The 18400-nt window shown below is 37.3% G+C and overlaps 1 protein-coding gene across 3 annotated transcripts in view; it reads right to left on the bottom strand.

Moving 5' to 3' along the window:
• AnxB9 (Annexin B9) overlaps positions 1–18400 on the bottom strand; it is a 52707-nt gene that overhangs the window by 24926 nt on the left and 9381 nt on the right. Inside the window, exons 1-6 of one of the 3 annotated variants that reach the window (XM_089250940.1) lie at positions 6610–6932; positions 4667–4759; positions 4216–4303; positions 3205–3299; positions 2814–3018; positions 2570–2649 (exon numbers count right to left, since the gene is read on the bottom strand). In XM_089250940.1, the coding sequence (XP_089107066.1) occupies positions 2570–2649; positions 2814–3018; positions 3205–3299; positions 4216–4303; positions 4667–4675 (477 nt within the window). In that variant the 5' untranslated portion in view covers positions 4676–4759; positions 6610–6932. The other 2 variants (XM_089250950.1, XM_089250931.1) reach the window with 2 other exon arrangements.

Genomic DNA, 18400 nt, shown 5'->3' with positions numbered 1-18400 from the left:
CAATGAAAATTTTTGTTGTTAAGCAGGGTAGGTGCTAAATTAGAGGATGAAAGGAATTATACATTCATATCAGGATTCACAACTGTACTTACTTCCTATTAATATACAAAAAAAATTGGAAATTTTAATTATTACATTATAATTAAGCAACTCTAGCTGCACTCAGTGGTGTATTTACCACCCTTTATGTGTAGGGGCATAGCCTAGGGCAGCAAGAGTTCATAGAGGCGACAAATTTGAGGAATGAGTGGCAGAAAAAATTAGTTCAACGGGAGAAGGGTGGCAAAATTTATATAACCCTAAATAAATCTGCCTTTGCCAAGCAGCGCGGTCTTTACTTGGGCAAGGCATGGGAGACCTCAAGAGCAGGCGGGGAAAAAACCCTCAAGAGAGGGATCATAAAAATGAGATCCGGTTAAAATTTTCCACAGCAAGCATGTAAGTTGGTACATAAAATTTTAAAAGTTGGAAAAGCATTTCTGGCCAGGTAGAAGGCGCCCTTGTTCTTAAGTGGCCCTGCAGAGACAGTAAATTTAGTCAGTGAGTGACCTAGAGAAATTGCAAGCATGTAAGCGAGCAAAACGAGTTAAATGGTATTACTATCCCGGATGGAACTAGTCATCAATTTGGGAATTCTCACTGATGAACGGCTTAGGTTTCCTGAACATAGGTCAGCGGTGGTCAGAAAAGTGAATATAATGCTTGGTTTCATTCCTAAAAAAGGTCTCTTCGCGTTCTCCTAAAATCATTCTTCCACTTTTCCAAGGCTTAGTTCGTCTTGTACTGGAGTATGCTGTAAGGTTTTGGAGACCATACCTACAGAGAGACATAGACTTGGTTGAAGGAATGTAGAGAAGAGCTGTGTGTGTCTTTGTTGGCACACAGGGCTTGAGTTATGAAGAAAGACACTCTTTTTTTAAATATGTTCACACTGGAAGAACACAGATGTCAGGGAATATGAAAAGTGTTATAAATTTTCAACAGGATGGATAAGATAGACCAGGAGTTATTTATTTGCCGTCAAGAAACTGCTTCAACAAGGGGACACCTGTATCGATTGGTAAGGGGCAATTCTAGGTTATGGTGTCGCAGGGAATTTTTCTCTAATACGGTTGTTAATAAAAGGAATAGCTTACCACCAGAGATCGTGAATTCTAACAAATTTTACACGTTTAAAATGAAATACAATAAACACGTTGGAGTAAATAGAGAAGCTATCTACTTATGTATAAGACAACCACAATCTTTTTTATGGGCAATTATTATTAATGTATTATTAATTTTTTTTCTTTGGGTGATATATGCTTTTATATTGGGTATTTTGGTTAAATTTGACATCCATATTTTTATGGGCATAATTTTTTCAGCCACCTCAGGGACAATATCAGATCAGTGAGTGTTCCAGAGCGCATGCAAGCATGTGAATGACTAGAAGAGTGACTTAGAGACACGGGTATGCTTGCAGGAGTGGAGGAAGGCCAAGCAGGTTATAGCACAGGGTTGCCAATTCGAGGAAATAGTCAAGAAAATTAGATAGAATGGGAAAAGGGCAAAGTTTGCATAGCCCACAGGTTGCAAAACAATAAATGTGCCTCTGGCTGTACTGTAACTGTTAGATAGAATTGGTACATCCTGATGTGTGTTCTGAGTGTGCTGTGGGCCCTAATGTATTTATATTGTCAGAGTTGTGCTTTTTTTGTCTTCCTGGCGCAGCCATGTGTCTTCTACTGTGTACTGCTTCTATGCTACTGTACTTACTTTCTATATAATACAAAAAAATTTCGGAAATTTTAATTATTATACTTTAAATTAAACAATCTAGTTGCACTATAACTGTTAGATAGGCCTGTTTTTGGTGGAAACATTCTGATACACAAAAGGTGCTATCAACTACTGCTATTACTTAACCGTACATGTACCTTGTACAAATTTCTCAGCAGAATTTCTAACAAATTGGTACGTCCCAGAATGTATGTTCTACGGTTTTTATGTGTGGCTCTTAACGTATTTATATTGTCAGAGTTGTGCTTGTTTTGTGTTCTTGCTGGTGCCAGCCATTTGTCTTATATTTTATGAAATGAAACCACTGATGCTAGCTACTGGTGTATACATGAGGGATTTTTTTTTGTACACTGCCATACATCTTTTGAACATTCTTCTCAACAATTTTAAGGATGCAGTGCATGCAGGAATGTGTTACAAGCAAATATATGCATGGCAGCACCATATTTATGTTGTAAGAATCATGTGTTTTGGGTTCTAGTGGTGCAGATAGCTGTCTGTCGTCTATATTAGAAGTGAAAAGTGGCAGAACGTAAATGTTGTCTTCCATATTTCGCCCCAACAATTTGCTTTGGACTTCTAACATTTCACCCCAGCCAGGCGTGAAATGTTGGAGTCAACATTTCCAGATCCCAAATGGAAGATGCCTGAATTTTCATTTAACCTAAAATCGTATATTGAAAGCCTGTCTGATCGCGGCAGAGAGACTTTTTAAATTGGGAACAACCCCAAGAAATTCTACAAACTATATATTAGTTAAATTTTTAAAGCATCAAGCAATACATACGGTGCAACAAGAAACCAGAAGTCGTCTAAAATGTCCGGACGTATCACTCTTGATATCATCTTCCAAAGATTTGCCATACACTATGGATAAGTAAAGAAAAAAAGGTATCAAAACACATGCATACGGGCAACTTTACGTGATTTGAATTTTTTAAAGTAAAAGAAGCAAGCAATAAGAAATATGTGGAACGAAGAGCAAATAAGGAATTATGGGAGAGAAATACTATTATTCAAATAACCCATACATCGTCGGTAAGCTTCATTTATCTGCCATATTTCATGGTTTGTTCGGGTGCACAATATCTCAATCAAAGTGTCTTCATCTGTCCCAATGCCGGACATAGCACGGTGGCATTCCCGAGCAAGGTAATCGTGCAAAGGTGTCATCATTGCCACGATTGCATCCTCAAACTTGCCGCTCAACTCACTTTTCAGATCATCAATCAAATCCTTGAAATCAAGTCATAAAACATGTAATACTCATAAAGTAATAAGTAACATTGCAATTTTACAAATGATACACAGGGTCATCACACCATCTAACTGAATGTAGCAAAAAATGGGGTGCTTAAAAATCGCTGAAAAAAAATTATTTTCACATAAGGAAATATAGGTACGAATAAAAAATTGTATTACTTTTCCATACAGCTGCTTGAAGGCGACAGCTATATAGACCCGCTGTGAATTGCTTCGCTGAACCAGAACATTGATTATAGCCTTTTCATCAGTACCTATAATACAACAGACAGTAACAAAATAATTACTACCACATAAGGATCTGTACACATTTGTACAGATGCCACAAACAATAAGAAAGTATTAGGCTCCAGGCAGGGCCAGAAATGTATTTCAGAGAGGGACAAGTATTTTGGAGGGGGGGGGGGGAACCAAAGTGATAGAACAATTGATTCAACCATGTTAATCCATAAAAATCATTCATTTTATAAATTTTCAGGGCCCTCTCACTACAGCCTTGGCTCCAGGCCCCACAGAAATGATCAGATTAACTTTTTAATTGATTTAAGAGATTAACACCAAAATAGGCATCTTCGACTAGGCAGATTTCCATTTTAGAAATAAAAAAATAATTCCTCATGCATTATTTTTTATGTATATTTTTTTCTTATTCTCATCCCCCATTATTTTCAGTTAAGTAAGATGGAAACATATGCTTCGAAAAGCAAAATATTAAGGCAATAGAGTATTCATGACTCCAGGAAGGATGACACGAACACACTATTCTATTATTCTGTACCCAAGTCAACACACCAGACATTTTTTAAATTGCTTACATTTTACTCCAACTTCATGCTTCAACTTTACATTTATTTTACTCCAATTGTAATAAGTTGCAAAACAATTATCCTTGCATAAAAACAAATAAAAATGTCTTCTTTCCCTAACGGTGAAACTTTTAGTAAAAAATGGTAATTCTTAAGAGAGATAATACTAAAAATGTCCGAAATCTGTACCCAACTCGCCCCACTTTAAAGTACATTTTAACATGCTTGAAATAAAGAACTATAACCGCAACAATTTCATAATCATTGCATCATCATCAACAAGTAGGCTATATATAGTGTGATATCTATGAGATCTCAGCTTCTTGAAGCAGCATAAAATGGAATTTGCGAGATGTTTTATTACCAAATCCTTTCATGGCCTTTCTTAGAGCTTGGGCATCTTGGTTTGGATCAAAACTTGGGTATGGCTTCACAGTACCTTGTCCTTCGTACTAAAAGACATCGTAACAATACGAATCTTACATATTTTATGCTGTTTACATCACCGATTAACAACAAGATCAAATATCTTATAAACTGAATAATTAATTATCAGTAAATATATGTGAGCATCATCCAATAATAATAAAAATCACTTCACAATAGGCTCCATTTGTTGTGATTAAAAGCAATTAAACTATTAAAAATTGGTTAAATCAATAGCACACATGGGAAAAAAAAGCTACAAGTTTCGCATTAATTATTTACTGTTATTATTAGCCTTGGTTATTAAATTCATCTCTTTTTTTGAAGGCTGTTTATAGGCAAACAGGAAAGTACAGACAAAAATATAAGTCAATTGATTTTATGCTCACGTTTGCCATTCTTGATGATGTCTGGCTTGTTGCACTCCTGTTGTATGGCACGGATTGATGACTCACTGTCGAAGTACTATATCCGGAATTGAACTGTGATGGATAATAAACAACTAAACTAAATTTCAAAAATTTGAACACATTTTTTTTTAAAGCTTAACAAAATTAATGCATGCATGCAATACTCAAGCATTCCCCTATTTCCAGTAGAGGCCTTAAGGTAGAATTTTCAGAGAGCCTTTAGCAGGGCCGTAGCTAGAGGGGTGGGGGGCAACTGCCCTGACAAAGAAAATTATAAAATTATCAAATTTTAAAGTTGTGAGGGTGGCAAAAATCTCAGTTACCGCCATGCCTTTAGGTCGAGATTACACTGTAAAAGATTGATAATTGGTTACATTCGCTCGAATGTGATAGGCCTACTGGTTGTTTTTTCAAGTTTTGTAAAAGATCTTTTATCAAATATTTATAGTGTTATCCTAGCTTTAGACCAGGACATTTAGAAGACCACTTGCATTGATATTTTTATAGTTAATTTAAAGTGCAAGAATTAAAAAAAAGTCTCAAATCAGAGTCCCATGGGCCCTGACCCCTGTATTAACAGGGATGTCACTTAAACCACAGTGCGTATCAAATTACCAAAATTTTGTAAAAGAACGCAAATTTAATTCATGACCCCTGCTGCATACTCTTACTTTGTAAGGACACAGATTGTTCAATCACATGGATTCCAAGTACTTCAGAGTTACAATGGAGGGACATCATTTAAAGATCACTATGAATGCAGCCCAGGTGCTCCCATTATATATATAGTCAAATCTTGTTATAACGAACTCCAAGGAACTAATAAAACCACTTCATTATAACAAAATTTTATTATAAAGAAATTTCAGATTTCGAATTCGGCCATTCGTTAAGTGGAATTTCAGAATGAAAAAGAATGAAGTTAAATCTCAAAAATAAATCAAAGAATCTTAAATCAATTAGGCATTGAAATTTTTTAGTTAATTTTACTTAACGTATTTGAAGCAAATAATTTTTTTTTGTACAAGTATTGTGGAAGCCGAGGAAACAACCATCAATGAAAAGGGAATATAATAATACCCAAAAGAATTTATAAATATTAATTAAGGCATCATAACTAATGTAATCAAGTACAAAAACTAAATTTTCAAACAAATAGGAAACACATCATTTAAGGGAGTGCAGGGATGGAATAAAGGTTAAGAACTAATGCACCATAATATGTTAAAGCAATTTTAATTAATGCAATCAATTACTTGTACAAAATCATGATTATAAACAGCAAATTATACGTAGGTGTAGCTCTTCTACAACAGAAATGTATCATATCATGAAATTGAAACAAAAGGGGGTGATAGACGAGCCCAAGTGGAATTAAACAACATACCAACCTTATCCTATTTCAAACCTTTTTTTTTAGTTACGACGGATAATCGATTATGGGGAAAAAAATGTGTCAAGTCTGAAAAAACAAAAATTCATGAAATTTCTAAGAGAAACACGCAGAAATCCGGAATCACTGAAACCTGAAAAGGAGGACAAAAGGGTGAATTTTCAAAAATATAGGAGAACCCTTAAAATGATTCTAAAAATAGCATGTGCTCAAGGAGGACGTCTGGTAGCACTATATACAAAATAGCCACAGGTATAACTATGACCTTGCAAAGCATTTAAACCTCGAACCCGCGGATTTAAAAAAAATTCAAAAAGCCGATAGAAATTCATTTACAAGGGGTAGATCTAATTACTCAACTACCTCACAATCACCCAAATATACGATCACTAAGTGATCAACAAATATTAATAATCACTGATACTACAAGAGATAAACACACAAAAAGTTTAATTAAGAAGTGCTATTACTTGACATCGACCATTGATGGGAAGAAACTTCAACAAAATTAAAATCAAAACTAACTAACCTCAATGGGCGATGTCCCTTGCTTATCAGTCGTGGATTTTGAACACTTCTGGACGACCCGAACCACCCGCACGGCTTGAACGAAACCTCTTTTTTATTTATTTATTTTTTCCTCTTTCTTTATCTCCACGCAACGACGACTATTTTTACATCTACACGCTGTAGACGCAAAACTTCCGTCTATACGTAAATAAAAACCCCAAAGAAAATAATATAATAGTATATCTCCTTTTCCCCTTTTACTCAAGAACAGATGCGTACAGCTCAAAAACAGCCAGAGAATTTCCTAGAAAAACGCTTCCGAGGAGAAAAAGGACACGTGTTCACACTGAAAAGGAGAGGAGAAAAAAAAAAGAATTTCGTTATTATTATTTTTATTATTTATTTTCCAGAGAAAAAAATAATAATAGTAAAAAGGAGGGTGTATTCAGTCAACATTCACTTTCTACTACCGCTACTAATGACTAATGCCATTACGCCATCGCGTGCAACAACGCTGACCGATGTATGCTTCTGCAAGAATTGTTTTCCAAAAAAAAAAAAAAAATAATAATAATATATTAACTTCTCTCTTTTCTCCATTTTTCTCCATCCAGTAAACAGTAAAAAAAAGAGTTCTCTTTACCCTTTCTCTCAACGAAAACCTGTTTTCCGGCCTTCACCGCACGAAACCTACTTTTCACCAGTCCGCCGGATGATTCACGCTCTCAATTCGATAATGTCTCACGCGAAATACACGTCATTACACTGATGACACCTCCCGGAAGATGGGGGGGGGGGGGGGAATAAAAAAAAACTACTGCATTATTAGATTAAATATTTTGTTTTGTTCGCTTGCCGTATACCACGTGTAAATATTTCATTCATCTATCCAACAACACAAACGGATGAAACACATTGCCACATTTAACCTATTAACGTGATTGCCAATCGTCATATGACACTTTCGTAACGGTGTTCCGTTCCTACGAGATAACATTTCCCAAATTTTATCATTTACCCCGATAAAAACATATTGCATGCGATTCCAATATCTTTTCTTTTCGTAGAATTCAGCCTGCTTTTTATTCTTCTTCCCCAACACGGTTTCCCAAACGGTGCGCCGAGGCAATCTGGAGTGCGGTGAAATCGCTCAGATCGAAAAATGTTATCGGTAATGAAATTGAATTTAGCGCAGTTTTTGTGCTACGACTATTAATCATAAATGTCCCACGATTTAAAGCGCGGATTCAGAGGAGGGAGGCGATCGCTCCTCCCAAGAGCCAATTGATACAAGAGAAATTTGTCTGCCCCGAAAAATATGAAATCATCCAGTGTATCGACACACAATATGTCACTTTTACAACGCATCGCCTGGATGATACAGGGCCGCCACTCGATGCTTGGTCAGACGGGGCAAGCACACATTTTAGCGCCCCCGTATAACGTTGAAGGAGAGACTGAAGGATGAAATTTGCGCCCTCTCTGATCCGGTGCCTGGGGCACCAGACTCGGCTGCTCCCTCACCCCAGTTGCAGCCTTGCCTGGATCGCCCCCCAGGGGGCGTTAACGCCCACGTTGGGAATCACTGCTCTACATTCTTTCTCTTATATATGTTACCGCTAAAGTGCAGAAATTTTACAGATTATCTAGGTATCAAATCAGTTAATCTGCAGATTAGCTAGGTAATGTGCACATTAACGGCATGACATATATGTCATACAGTAGATCTCGATAACGGACACCCATGGGACCAAAATTTTTCTCCGCTAATGGGAGGTACGATAAACAGTGCAACCTCGTTTATACGACGTTTAACTTTGCTCATAATTGGTTCCCGTCATTGTATTAGTTCCTTGGTTAAATGTTACTGCAAAAGTGATACATCGGTGATTATACATAATCACCAATCATCTCGATAAAGAAAGTTTGATTGAAGTTCACTACGTTTAACACTTTTACCGGCGATTATGCATAATTCCCAAATAAAAAGTTAGAAAGTCTGCTTTAAATTTATAACCTTTCTTCTCTTCATTAAACCCATTAATTATTTTTTCCCATATGATATGTGTATTACACATATTTTCAATAAAAATTAAATTAAATTGAAATAAGCGGGAAGATAAAAAAAACCCATTTTTCATAATAACATTATCAGTCTTCTAATGTTGGCTTTCTTCACACGTTATCAACAAACAAAAAACCAACATTCAAATTCACCATCCTGGACTATAGTTATGTTCAGTTAAGTAATTAATTAACGATTTATCATAGACCTATTTACCAACAGGGGATTAAGCATAATCTTAGTTGAATATGATGAACCCTCGGTTAATGAGCAAAATTATTAATTGGAGTTTGGAAAAAAAAATTAGAATCTACCCGATTTTACTGTCCGCTATCGAGAGTGTTCGCTAACGGGGAGTAAAATACATTAAGGCTAAGCGCTAATTGAGTCGCGTGCAGCGTTCGCGAGTGGGCGGGACCAGCCATTACCTCCTATAGATACGGTATCTATAGGAGGTAATGGATCAGCGGGACTATAGCGCAATGACGTCAACAAGCCCCCACGCGTAGCGAGGGGATGCGCATATTGGAGCACAGTTCATTCGTGAACTCTGGACGCGAGTGAGAGAGCGTTTTCCGAAAGAAACGATTTCGTGGGGCCCGGAACCTTGGCATTTGGGAGGCCAACTACTACTAAACCATACATGTACCTCGTCCATATTCCTCTGCGGATCCTCTAACGAATTGGTACATGTCGGGATGTGTATGTCTGTGTTATGAACCTAACGTGAAACTTGTTTCAGTGTAATGCTTGTTATAGTGCTGCCATCTACCACATATTTTTTGAACTATGAGTGAAGTGTAATGTTTGACTCATAGTTCACAAAATGTGTGGAAGATGGCAGCACAATAACAAGCATTACACGGAAACATTTGGGAGGCCTGGATATATTGGTCATTTAAGTTGGCATTAAAATGAAGACATAACAATAATTAAAATATAAAGGGGTCATTCAAGTATTACGTCAGCATTGGGGGGGGGGGTTTCGGATTTGCTGACTTTTGATGACAAGGGGGTTTTGAAGGTTGCCTACGTCATCAACCACCCCTTTTTGAAGATATGAAAGACGAAATTTTACTGACGGGGGGAGGGGGGGGGGTCAAAAATGGCTGAAAATCTGCTTACGTAATACTTGAATAGCCCCAAAGTACGGGAATGCTGAAAAATATCTATTAAAATACCGTTTATAAAAACGTGAACACAAAGAAATAATAATAAATCAGGATTGATGTGAAATTAGTGAATAATTTAAAAACTATTGAAAATTCAGATTTTTTTGATAAATTATTCCTTGATTGATGAAATATCATAACTAATGAAAATTCAGAAGTAATGGAAAATTATTCTGTAATTAAAAAAAACTAAAGGTGGATTTACATAAATTAATCGAAATTGAAGATGGATAAAAGGTAAAGCAAATTTAGGATGGATAAAAATTAATGGAAATCCATGAATTATGAAAATTAATGAAAATTCTGAAGGATTGATAACAATTTAAAATTGATAAATAATTCCAAAACTAATATTTAATGAAAAATAACTAGATTAATGAATTAATGAAATTAATAATTAAATTTAAGATTTGATGAAAAATAATTCCTCCATCGATCGATGAAATATCATAATAAATTAATATTCGGAATTAAAGCCAGATTCATAAATTTAATGAAAATTATTTCATAGCCTGATTAAAAAAGTGAAAGCGGATTTTTTTTCTCTAAAAATAAATGAAAACTCGAGCGGATGGATAAAAATTAATCGAAATTCTGAATTCTTAAACAATCACACAATTAGTGAAAATTCGGTGTATCATTGGAAATTTCGGAATTGATGAATCCTATAATGAATTCCGAAATGAATGAATCTCAAAATGAATTCCAAAATTAAAAATAACTCCACTTTGTATGAAAATTTAGAGCTAATGAAAAGTTAAAACTAAAAGTTAAAAACTAAAACTAACTACGAACGAATAATCTATATATATAATTGATTGTCTGTGTGTATGGTACAGTGTACCCACTGTACAAATCTACAATTTTAGATCGATCGTCACCAAATTTTGCATATAGACCAAATGGGACCCGACTTGAACGATAGGCTACTTTAAAATTTCGTCAGAGCAGGGCAAATGCTCCGAATGAGCAAAAAACTGTCGGACAGCAATGGTGTTTGGGCCTCAACAATCACTTTCCAAACGTCTACTTTGGTTACCGTGGTTCCCTAGCAATGCGTTTCAGACCAAAGCGCTTGAAGAGAAGCATGAAGCGATTTGTTGCAGACGTCTATATGCCTTTGCAGCGTTTAAGAAGTGACAGTGGTTTGTCACTCCTTTAACGCTGCCAGTATATGTACGAGTATAATAGTTTATGCCTTTGTAATGGTTTGCCACATTTTCAATGTTCCCAGTATGAGGTTTTTTTAAATGACGTCATAATCATCATCAGCATCGCTTTGAGGGTCAGGAAAAGGGTAATCTTCGTAGAAATCAGTGTAAAAATTGTCGATTTTACTGCAGAAATGCGGAAATTTAGTGGCATTTGTCTTTCAATATTCAACTGCATAAATTCATATAGTTTAGGTTGTTTTAAAATTAATTATGAGTAAGTACATCGAAGAAATTCCACAGCTTTAATTAAGCATTTTTGGAAGCGAAAATAGGCAGATGGATAACTTGAAATTTAGTGGGGGTGGGAGGGGGGGGTTGAAATACCTAGCGCTCCTTAAAAAGGGGGAAAATTCATTTCTACATTTGTTTATTTCGTGATTCGCGCAGGAAGTCACCAAATATTGGCTAACTTAGACACGGTTTGTATGTCCCTCAAAGAAAGGGCGATGTATCACGTGACCCAGAAATCCTCACTGAAGAAAACCCGGGCAGCGCCGGGTATTATAGCTAGTATTTAATAAAAATTCAGAAAGAAATAAAATAATTCAGGAATTAATTAAAGAAATAATTGATAATACCGTGTTTATGTAAATAACGTTGATATTAAACAACATTTTTCATAAGAGAATGAGAACTATCAAAATGACGGTTTATTTTTTGAAAATTCCCTACCGAATACGAAGAATCGTGCACGTGCGACACGAAATTCTAAACAGCAGCGCCAACGAGTGCGCACGTACACGCGATAAGCGTAGTGTCACTTCGCGTCTCAATTTGAGTTGGTTTCTTGATTTCCGTTGGCGAAAAACAGAGTGCTGTCCTGCGTCGTGTCGCGAACGCTGCACAATTCGAGCTTTGCCTAAAGCCCTATTCGACGTGACTACCACTAAACCAGACATGTATCTCGCCAGGGGCGCAACTAGTGGGGAACAGGCGGGTCTCCTGCCCCGGGCGCTGGACCAGAGGGGGTGCAAATTTTATTCTCAAACCTCTCCTTCAACATTACAAGGGGGCGCCAAAATGCGCATTTTCCCCGGGTGACCAAGCATCTAGTTACGGCCGTGTACCTCGTCCATATTCCTCTGCGGAACTTCTAACGAATTGGTACATGTTGCAATGTGCGTGAACCTTGTTTCTGTGCAATGCTTGTTATGCGTAGTGCTGCCACCTACAATCAATTTTTTTAACTATTAGTTTCCTTCTCAACTCATAGTGAGCGAAGCGTAATGAACGAATAATTGTAACGTCGCAGGCCTGTTACTCTCTGCGGCGGTACTTTTCAACGTGGAGGTTGTCTTGCATTCGCGGCTCGAAGTTGGGAACCGCAGAAAACCAACTGAGACTGGGGATCAGAGAAGTGTCTGTAACGAAAAGGTTCCACTGTATGTACAGGGTGTTCTGTTAATGGACTGACTAACTCAGAGGGTTGTTAGTAGGCATCAAGAGAAACAAAAATTGCAATGGAACATGGTGCCGCAAACCACGTTGAGAGAGAGGGTGAAAATCGCGAAAAACGTATGCAGACTCTGATTCCAATGGAGGTGGATTAGACGCGCGGGACAAGTTGCTTGGCCTCCGAACTTGGCCGTGCGCACGAACCTATGACGAATTTAGTAAAGTGGGGTGGAAGCAGGCCTTTTTCATTCTCGTGTAAAAGGGCCTTATATGTGGGGGATCACTAAACAGGAGTATAGAAAGAACGAACGGGGAAAGGGGTTATTATAAGGTCACAATCAGGGCCGGGATTAGGAATTTCGCGGCCCCTTCAAAAAAATTTTATGCAGTCACTCCCCAACTTATAAATTTTTCGACTACCGAACATAAATATTGAAGGGAAAAAATTGTTCAGAAAGAATTTTATTACACGCATTTCAGGAGCGCGTTGATAGTTGAGATCGAATGAAGCACGATATATTGAGAGGAAATCGCATTTTAATTTGAAAACATTTATATAAATGATTAATAATAAAATAATTAGCGTGGTCCACCTGCTAACACTTCATCGTGACTCGAATCATATTGAACAGACATTTCTGACATACTTTTAAAGCGTTTCATCATCTTTATCAAATACCGCATATGTTGCAATTCGATAAACTTTGATAATTTTTCGAATCTTTTATTGTTGTTTTTGCTTAATTAATGTAAATAATAGAAGTGAAGAAATCAAGTACTGGGATTCACAAAAATAAAGAAAAACATTCTGAAACACGTTAGAACTGTATTTGAAAATGAAGATTAATTAAGAATTACTACAGTGTATTTCCGCTTACCGTTCCCACTTAGAAAGTTTTCTCGCCGAGTACGACTTATTTTCGTAATTCTAACTTTTACTAACACTTATCGAAATTTCCCGTTTTCTCACCTACATTTTTCTTTAACGAGTTTTTGGAAAACTCTATAAGTGGGATTCACTATGTATGAGCTCTCTAATGTTATTACTGGTTTAAAACAAAGAGTTTCTTGCCACAATGAATGAACATTCCGAAGGACAGTCGAAGTTGCCTCTCTTCGGGGCAGTCGTCTTCTAGAGATGCCCATGCCACAGGCTACTATGGCTAGTGGAAGCACAACGAGATGAAACTACAAACATTCACCTTGTGCGCACTATTGGTAACCTCCAGACCAGATGGTAATTACAGTCGGCCGCCCCGTATTTGCGGTTTTTTCCCCTTTATTGTAATTTTTTTTTTGACAACACTCAGTAATCGTCGTTCACGTGTTTTGTTTACAAAATTTGAGTTGTGCTTGTTTAGGATGGCTCATTCTTCTAGTGCAGCGGTTCTCAACCTGTTTTGACCCGCGGAGCCCTTACAAGTAAAAGTACTCTACGGCGGAGCCCCGTAGGTAAAGTTTTTAATTATTCATCAGAGTTAGAGATTTATTTTTACTATTTAAAAACATTTATAATCGTTGTTTTAAATTTTACTGTTTTTTTTATTTTCCTCGAGCTTCCGCGGAGCCCCCGGAGAGCGCCCAAGGATCCTCAAGGGCTCCGCGGAGCACCGGTTGAGAACCGCTGTTTTAGTGCTACTAATAATGCTTCGAAAAGGTAAATAAAAGTGAAAACTATGTGTTATAAAAACTACGTATAAAACTACGTTATAAAAACTATGTATAAAACTACGTTATAAAAACTATGTATAAAACTACGTTATAAAAACTATGTATAAAACTACGTTATAAAAACTATGTATAAAACTACGTTATAAAAACTATGTATAAAACTACGTTATAAAAACTATGTATAAAACTACGTTATAAAAACTATGTATTATTAGAACTACGACAAGAAAAATTGGATATACTGACTTTGTTTGGTGAACGTAAGTCGATACCTGCTGTGGTCCGCCATTACGGAATCAACGAATCTAGGGAGAGTTATATCAAGAAAAAGGAATCCGAAATTCGTTCAGCTGTAGCTGCACCCGTGGCAGTAAAAACTTTGCAGCGAATACGGGATCCATGTGTTTCTCGTACAGAAAATGCTGTTTTTTGTGGGTACAGAAAAGGCGAAAAAATTTACTCTTCCATAAGGAAAGGGCTGGTGAAACGTCTATTTCATCAGAAGCTTATGCAAGTGAAGGTTGTTTCATAGATTTAAGAAACGATTCGGATCACGTAATGTAAAAATCACTGGCGATCAAGCCTCTGCTGACCAGGAGGCAGCTAGAAAATTTCCAGACTTTGCAGAAAATTATGGAAGAGAAGAGTTACGCACCTCAGCAGGTGTTTAACGCTAAATGAAACTACAATATTTTGGAAGAAAATGTCACGAAGTAAAGCAAAAGAAAAAAGCGAGCTCCTGGTTTTAAGGCAAGTAGAGATAGATTTACTATGTTGTTTTGCGCAAATGCGTATGGGTTTAGTTTAGTTTAGAACTGAGCACGTCCAGGCTCTGTCGCTTTTGCAATATAAGCTCATTGATCGTGAGATCGTGGCGTGCCGGAGAAAACTCAAACCGGCAAGCCGGCCGGGAAAGCACACCTGGTTCGGATCAACACCCCGCCAACAAGCAGCACACCCATGGCCCCCACAAGGAGTGGGCTGACCAGGCTCCAGCCCTAAGGCCCGGTGTGATTTTAACCATTTTTTTGTGTTTTCACGCTATAAATTCATCATAAATGGGCCCAGTGAAAGTCTGGTCGGGGGGGGGGGGGCGTAAAAGATCCCAGCCTAGGGCCCTGCTTCAGGATATGGGGGTCATGCCAACACCCAAACCTCCGATCCCCGGGCACATCACCGCTCGACAAAGTCAGGTCAGCACCGCGAGTGCGACTCCACCTCCACCCCGACACCCACGATAAGGCCCCGCCGGCGCCCCACGAAGGGAAACCCCGACCACCCCCACGAACCTCTATTGTGGACATGAGAGAACAATATGTTACAAGACGGGAACATCGCTCCTCATCAAGGAAAACATGGAATGCGCATGGGTACACGATAAAGCCCACCATCATTTTCTGGGAATCCGTGAGCATTGAAGGGAAGTATAAGCCAAAGCTCCCAGTGTTTTGGAAGAACAATAAAAAGGCTTGGACTATGAAAGCACTTTTCCTGGATTGGTTTAAACGGCGTTTCGTCCCGGAAGTCAGGAGGTACCATGAGAGTGAATACATGCTATTCAAAGTTCTTTCGATACTGGATTGAACGAGGAGGAATTAATGCAGCTGACTGGTCCTGAAACTGAAGCAGGACCAGATGTAGAAGATCAAGATGAAGATAAAGATAAAAAAAGCAGAAGACAAGTTCATCACAAGTAACATAGCGGAAGGGCTTCGAAAGCTTAAATTAGCAATAGATTATTTTCGTGATATAGATCCCTCTATGATAGAAAAATTGGTAGAGGAAAAGTCTTGTCAACATACTTTAACATACTTGATGATATGAAGACACAGCAAACAGAAAAATCACAACGTGCTTTCAGAAAACATCGCCAACAATTGCTGCACCATCTTTTACATTCCCTTCTACCTCTGCATCATCCTACTCTTTCTCATGATGTTCAATAAACGAGACATACCAAAAAAACCCCCAAGGTTTTGGTTATTCGCGGATTTCCGTACTCGCGATCACCCCGCGGAACGCAACCCCCGCGAATACTGGGGAAGTATTCGCGTATATAATGTACTCCAATGAGAGGGAAGGTTTCAAGGGGGAAAAATTACTAGAGATTTCTTTTATCAACAATTAACAATATCACTAACAACAATTAATAATATCAATATTACAATGTCCCTTTTCGTTTGATGCCCTGAGTATGTTTTTCCCCTTGATTAATGTAGTCCTGTTATTTTTTTAATGGCGGAAAGAAAAGCCAGACTTTTTTCAGGGGTAAACAATGTGACCACCTGCATATACTCTTTTCCTGTTTGAAATAAGCTAATGCCATGCCTAATAACGCTAAAAATGATATTATAGGGACTTCAAACTAAAAGACTTCTTTCACAGTGAATAATAGTTTAAAGGGAAAAAAATTAAATTTTAATTGAAAATTTCCAAAACATCTGTAGAGAAAGAAAAGGGTTTCTTTTGGAAAAATTGCGGCCCGGTGTGATCGCCCCTTTCACCCCCCCCCCCAAGTCCAGCCCTGGTCACAATGAAACTTTATGACGATTTTAAAAAAAGGGTAAAAAAAAAAAAAAAATACATGGATGATGGGACATGGGGAGATCTCCCAAATCTCAAAGATGTCTGCAGATTGTCTAATATAGCCTATATATAAAGACGTCCTCTCAACTTGTTAATACAATATGTATGGAAAACTGGTCGTTAAAGAGAGATACTAATGTTTAAAAAAGGAAAATTCATCTCTTCTCTCATAGGGACTCGATCCCTGTTCGCTCGTACGTCAGGGGGGGGGGGGGGGGCGAGTGCTCTACCATAATGCAAAAGATCAAAGTCTGCATAAAGTTGAAGACCTTCAAGTCTATCTTCACCTATGCTATTGTTCCCAACAACTGCTCGCCAAAACACGCAAGAATACTTTAAATAAATATAGCTTCTGTACCAGTTGCATTCAAGAATTGACGTAGGGATAATTTAAAGTCTGAGACTTACGCCAACATTGCTGTATGGATGACCTATTGAGCACAGTGAAACACATAATTTCTTAATTACATTAACACATCAAATTAGGCTCATGGTATAGACGTTTGAATTAAAAAACCTTTTTCCTTAATAAATTTTGTAAAACATTTTAATTGAAAAAAAAGCACACCAACACTCCTGCAAAACATTTAGCCTCCATAGCTTAATTTAAAATCAGATGTGAGAAGAGTCAAATAAAACCCAAAGAAAAAGTTATTCTGTTCCATTCCAAAAGTTTCTTTTGTTTCAAATTCACGAGTGAACTTTGTTTGACAGTCTCTAAGCAGATTCCAACAGTAATCTGTCATCATATGAGTATCCTATCTACCCTGATATCATCCTTCATTGTCTTTATGTCCTAGTGAAATCGTTCACCTTGTTATTCACTAGTATCACCAAGATTTTCAGGGAAACGGCTGTGCAAGTAATGAATGAGTGAGATCCTCGTTCTTCACTCTGGATCCATGAAATGAGAATCATTTGAGAGCTGTTTGATTGGAGGCCCATGAAAAGCTTCAGCTTTGAGGTTTTTCAAAACAAAGAACCACTTTCGGCACAACTCATTGAGAAGTAAATTCCTCCTTCGGAGTTATTATTGGTTTAAAAGATTGGGGATTCTACATTAATTTTTTGGCACAAGGACCAATTTCATCAAATTGCACTTAAACAAATGATCAACTGCGAATAAGATGAATTTGTTCTTGAAATGTCAGGAAAATAAAAGTATGTATGATAAAAAGGTTTGAAAGAAACAAAACTTTATAAATTGTGTTAGACTTTGTGTGAGCACTAGATTATGCTAACAAACATGGCTCCATACAATCAACTGGTAGCAGTACAGAGAAAGCTAGAACTAATTCTACATAAAAAACTCAACCACTAGTCGGTGAGTTGTATAGTCAAATATTTTATGATTTAATGCGGAATCTCAAAAAAAGTAGAGCTGATAGAGAAAAACTATTTTCATATTCGAAAGCAACACACCAAATATAGTCTAAATCAGTTTAAAAATTCCAGGCACCAAACAAATTTTTTATTTATTTTTTGTAGAGCTGTGTAAGGCAGCACTCATAGTAAAGCGAAGAGGTAAGAGTCACAAGAATTGCGACTAGGAAGAAAAAATGCATAGGGTGAAGAAAGAGATGCCCGCACATAGTAAAAGAGGCCAGAGGGGTACTGAAATGTACGGGTGTGATAATGATGATCCCTCCGCAGAATAGGGAACAAAAAAAAAAAAAAAGGGAGAAATGGACCAATCAGCACATAGCA

This window comes from Pholcus phalangioides, unplaced genomic scaffold (genome assembly GCF_987345545.1).
Source record: "Pholcus phalangioides strain wild (caught in Gottingen) unplaced genomic scaffold, Ppha-v1.0 ptg000003l_1, whole genome shotgun sequence".
NCBI classification, from domain to species: domain Eukaryota; kingdom Metazoa; phylum Arthropoda; class Arachnida; order Araneae; family Pholcidae; genus Pholcus; species Pholcus phalangioides.
Note: the sequence above shows the minus strand (reverse complement) of the source record. Positions and strands in the feature narration are given on the sequence as shown.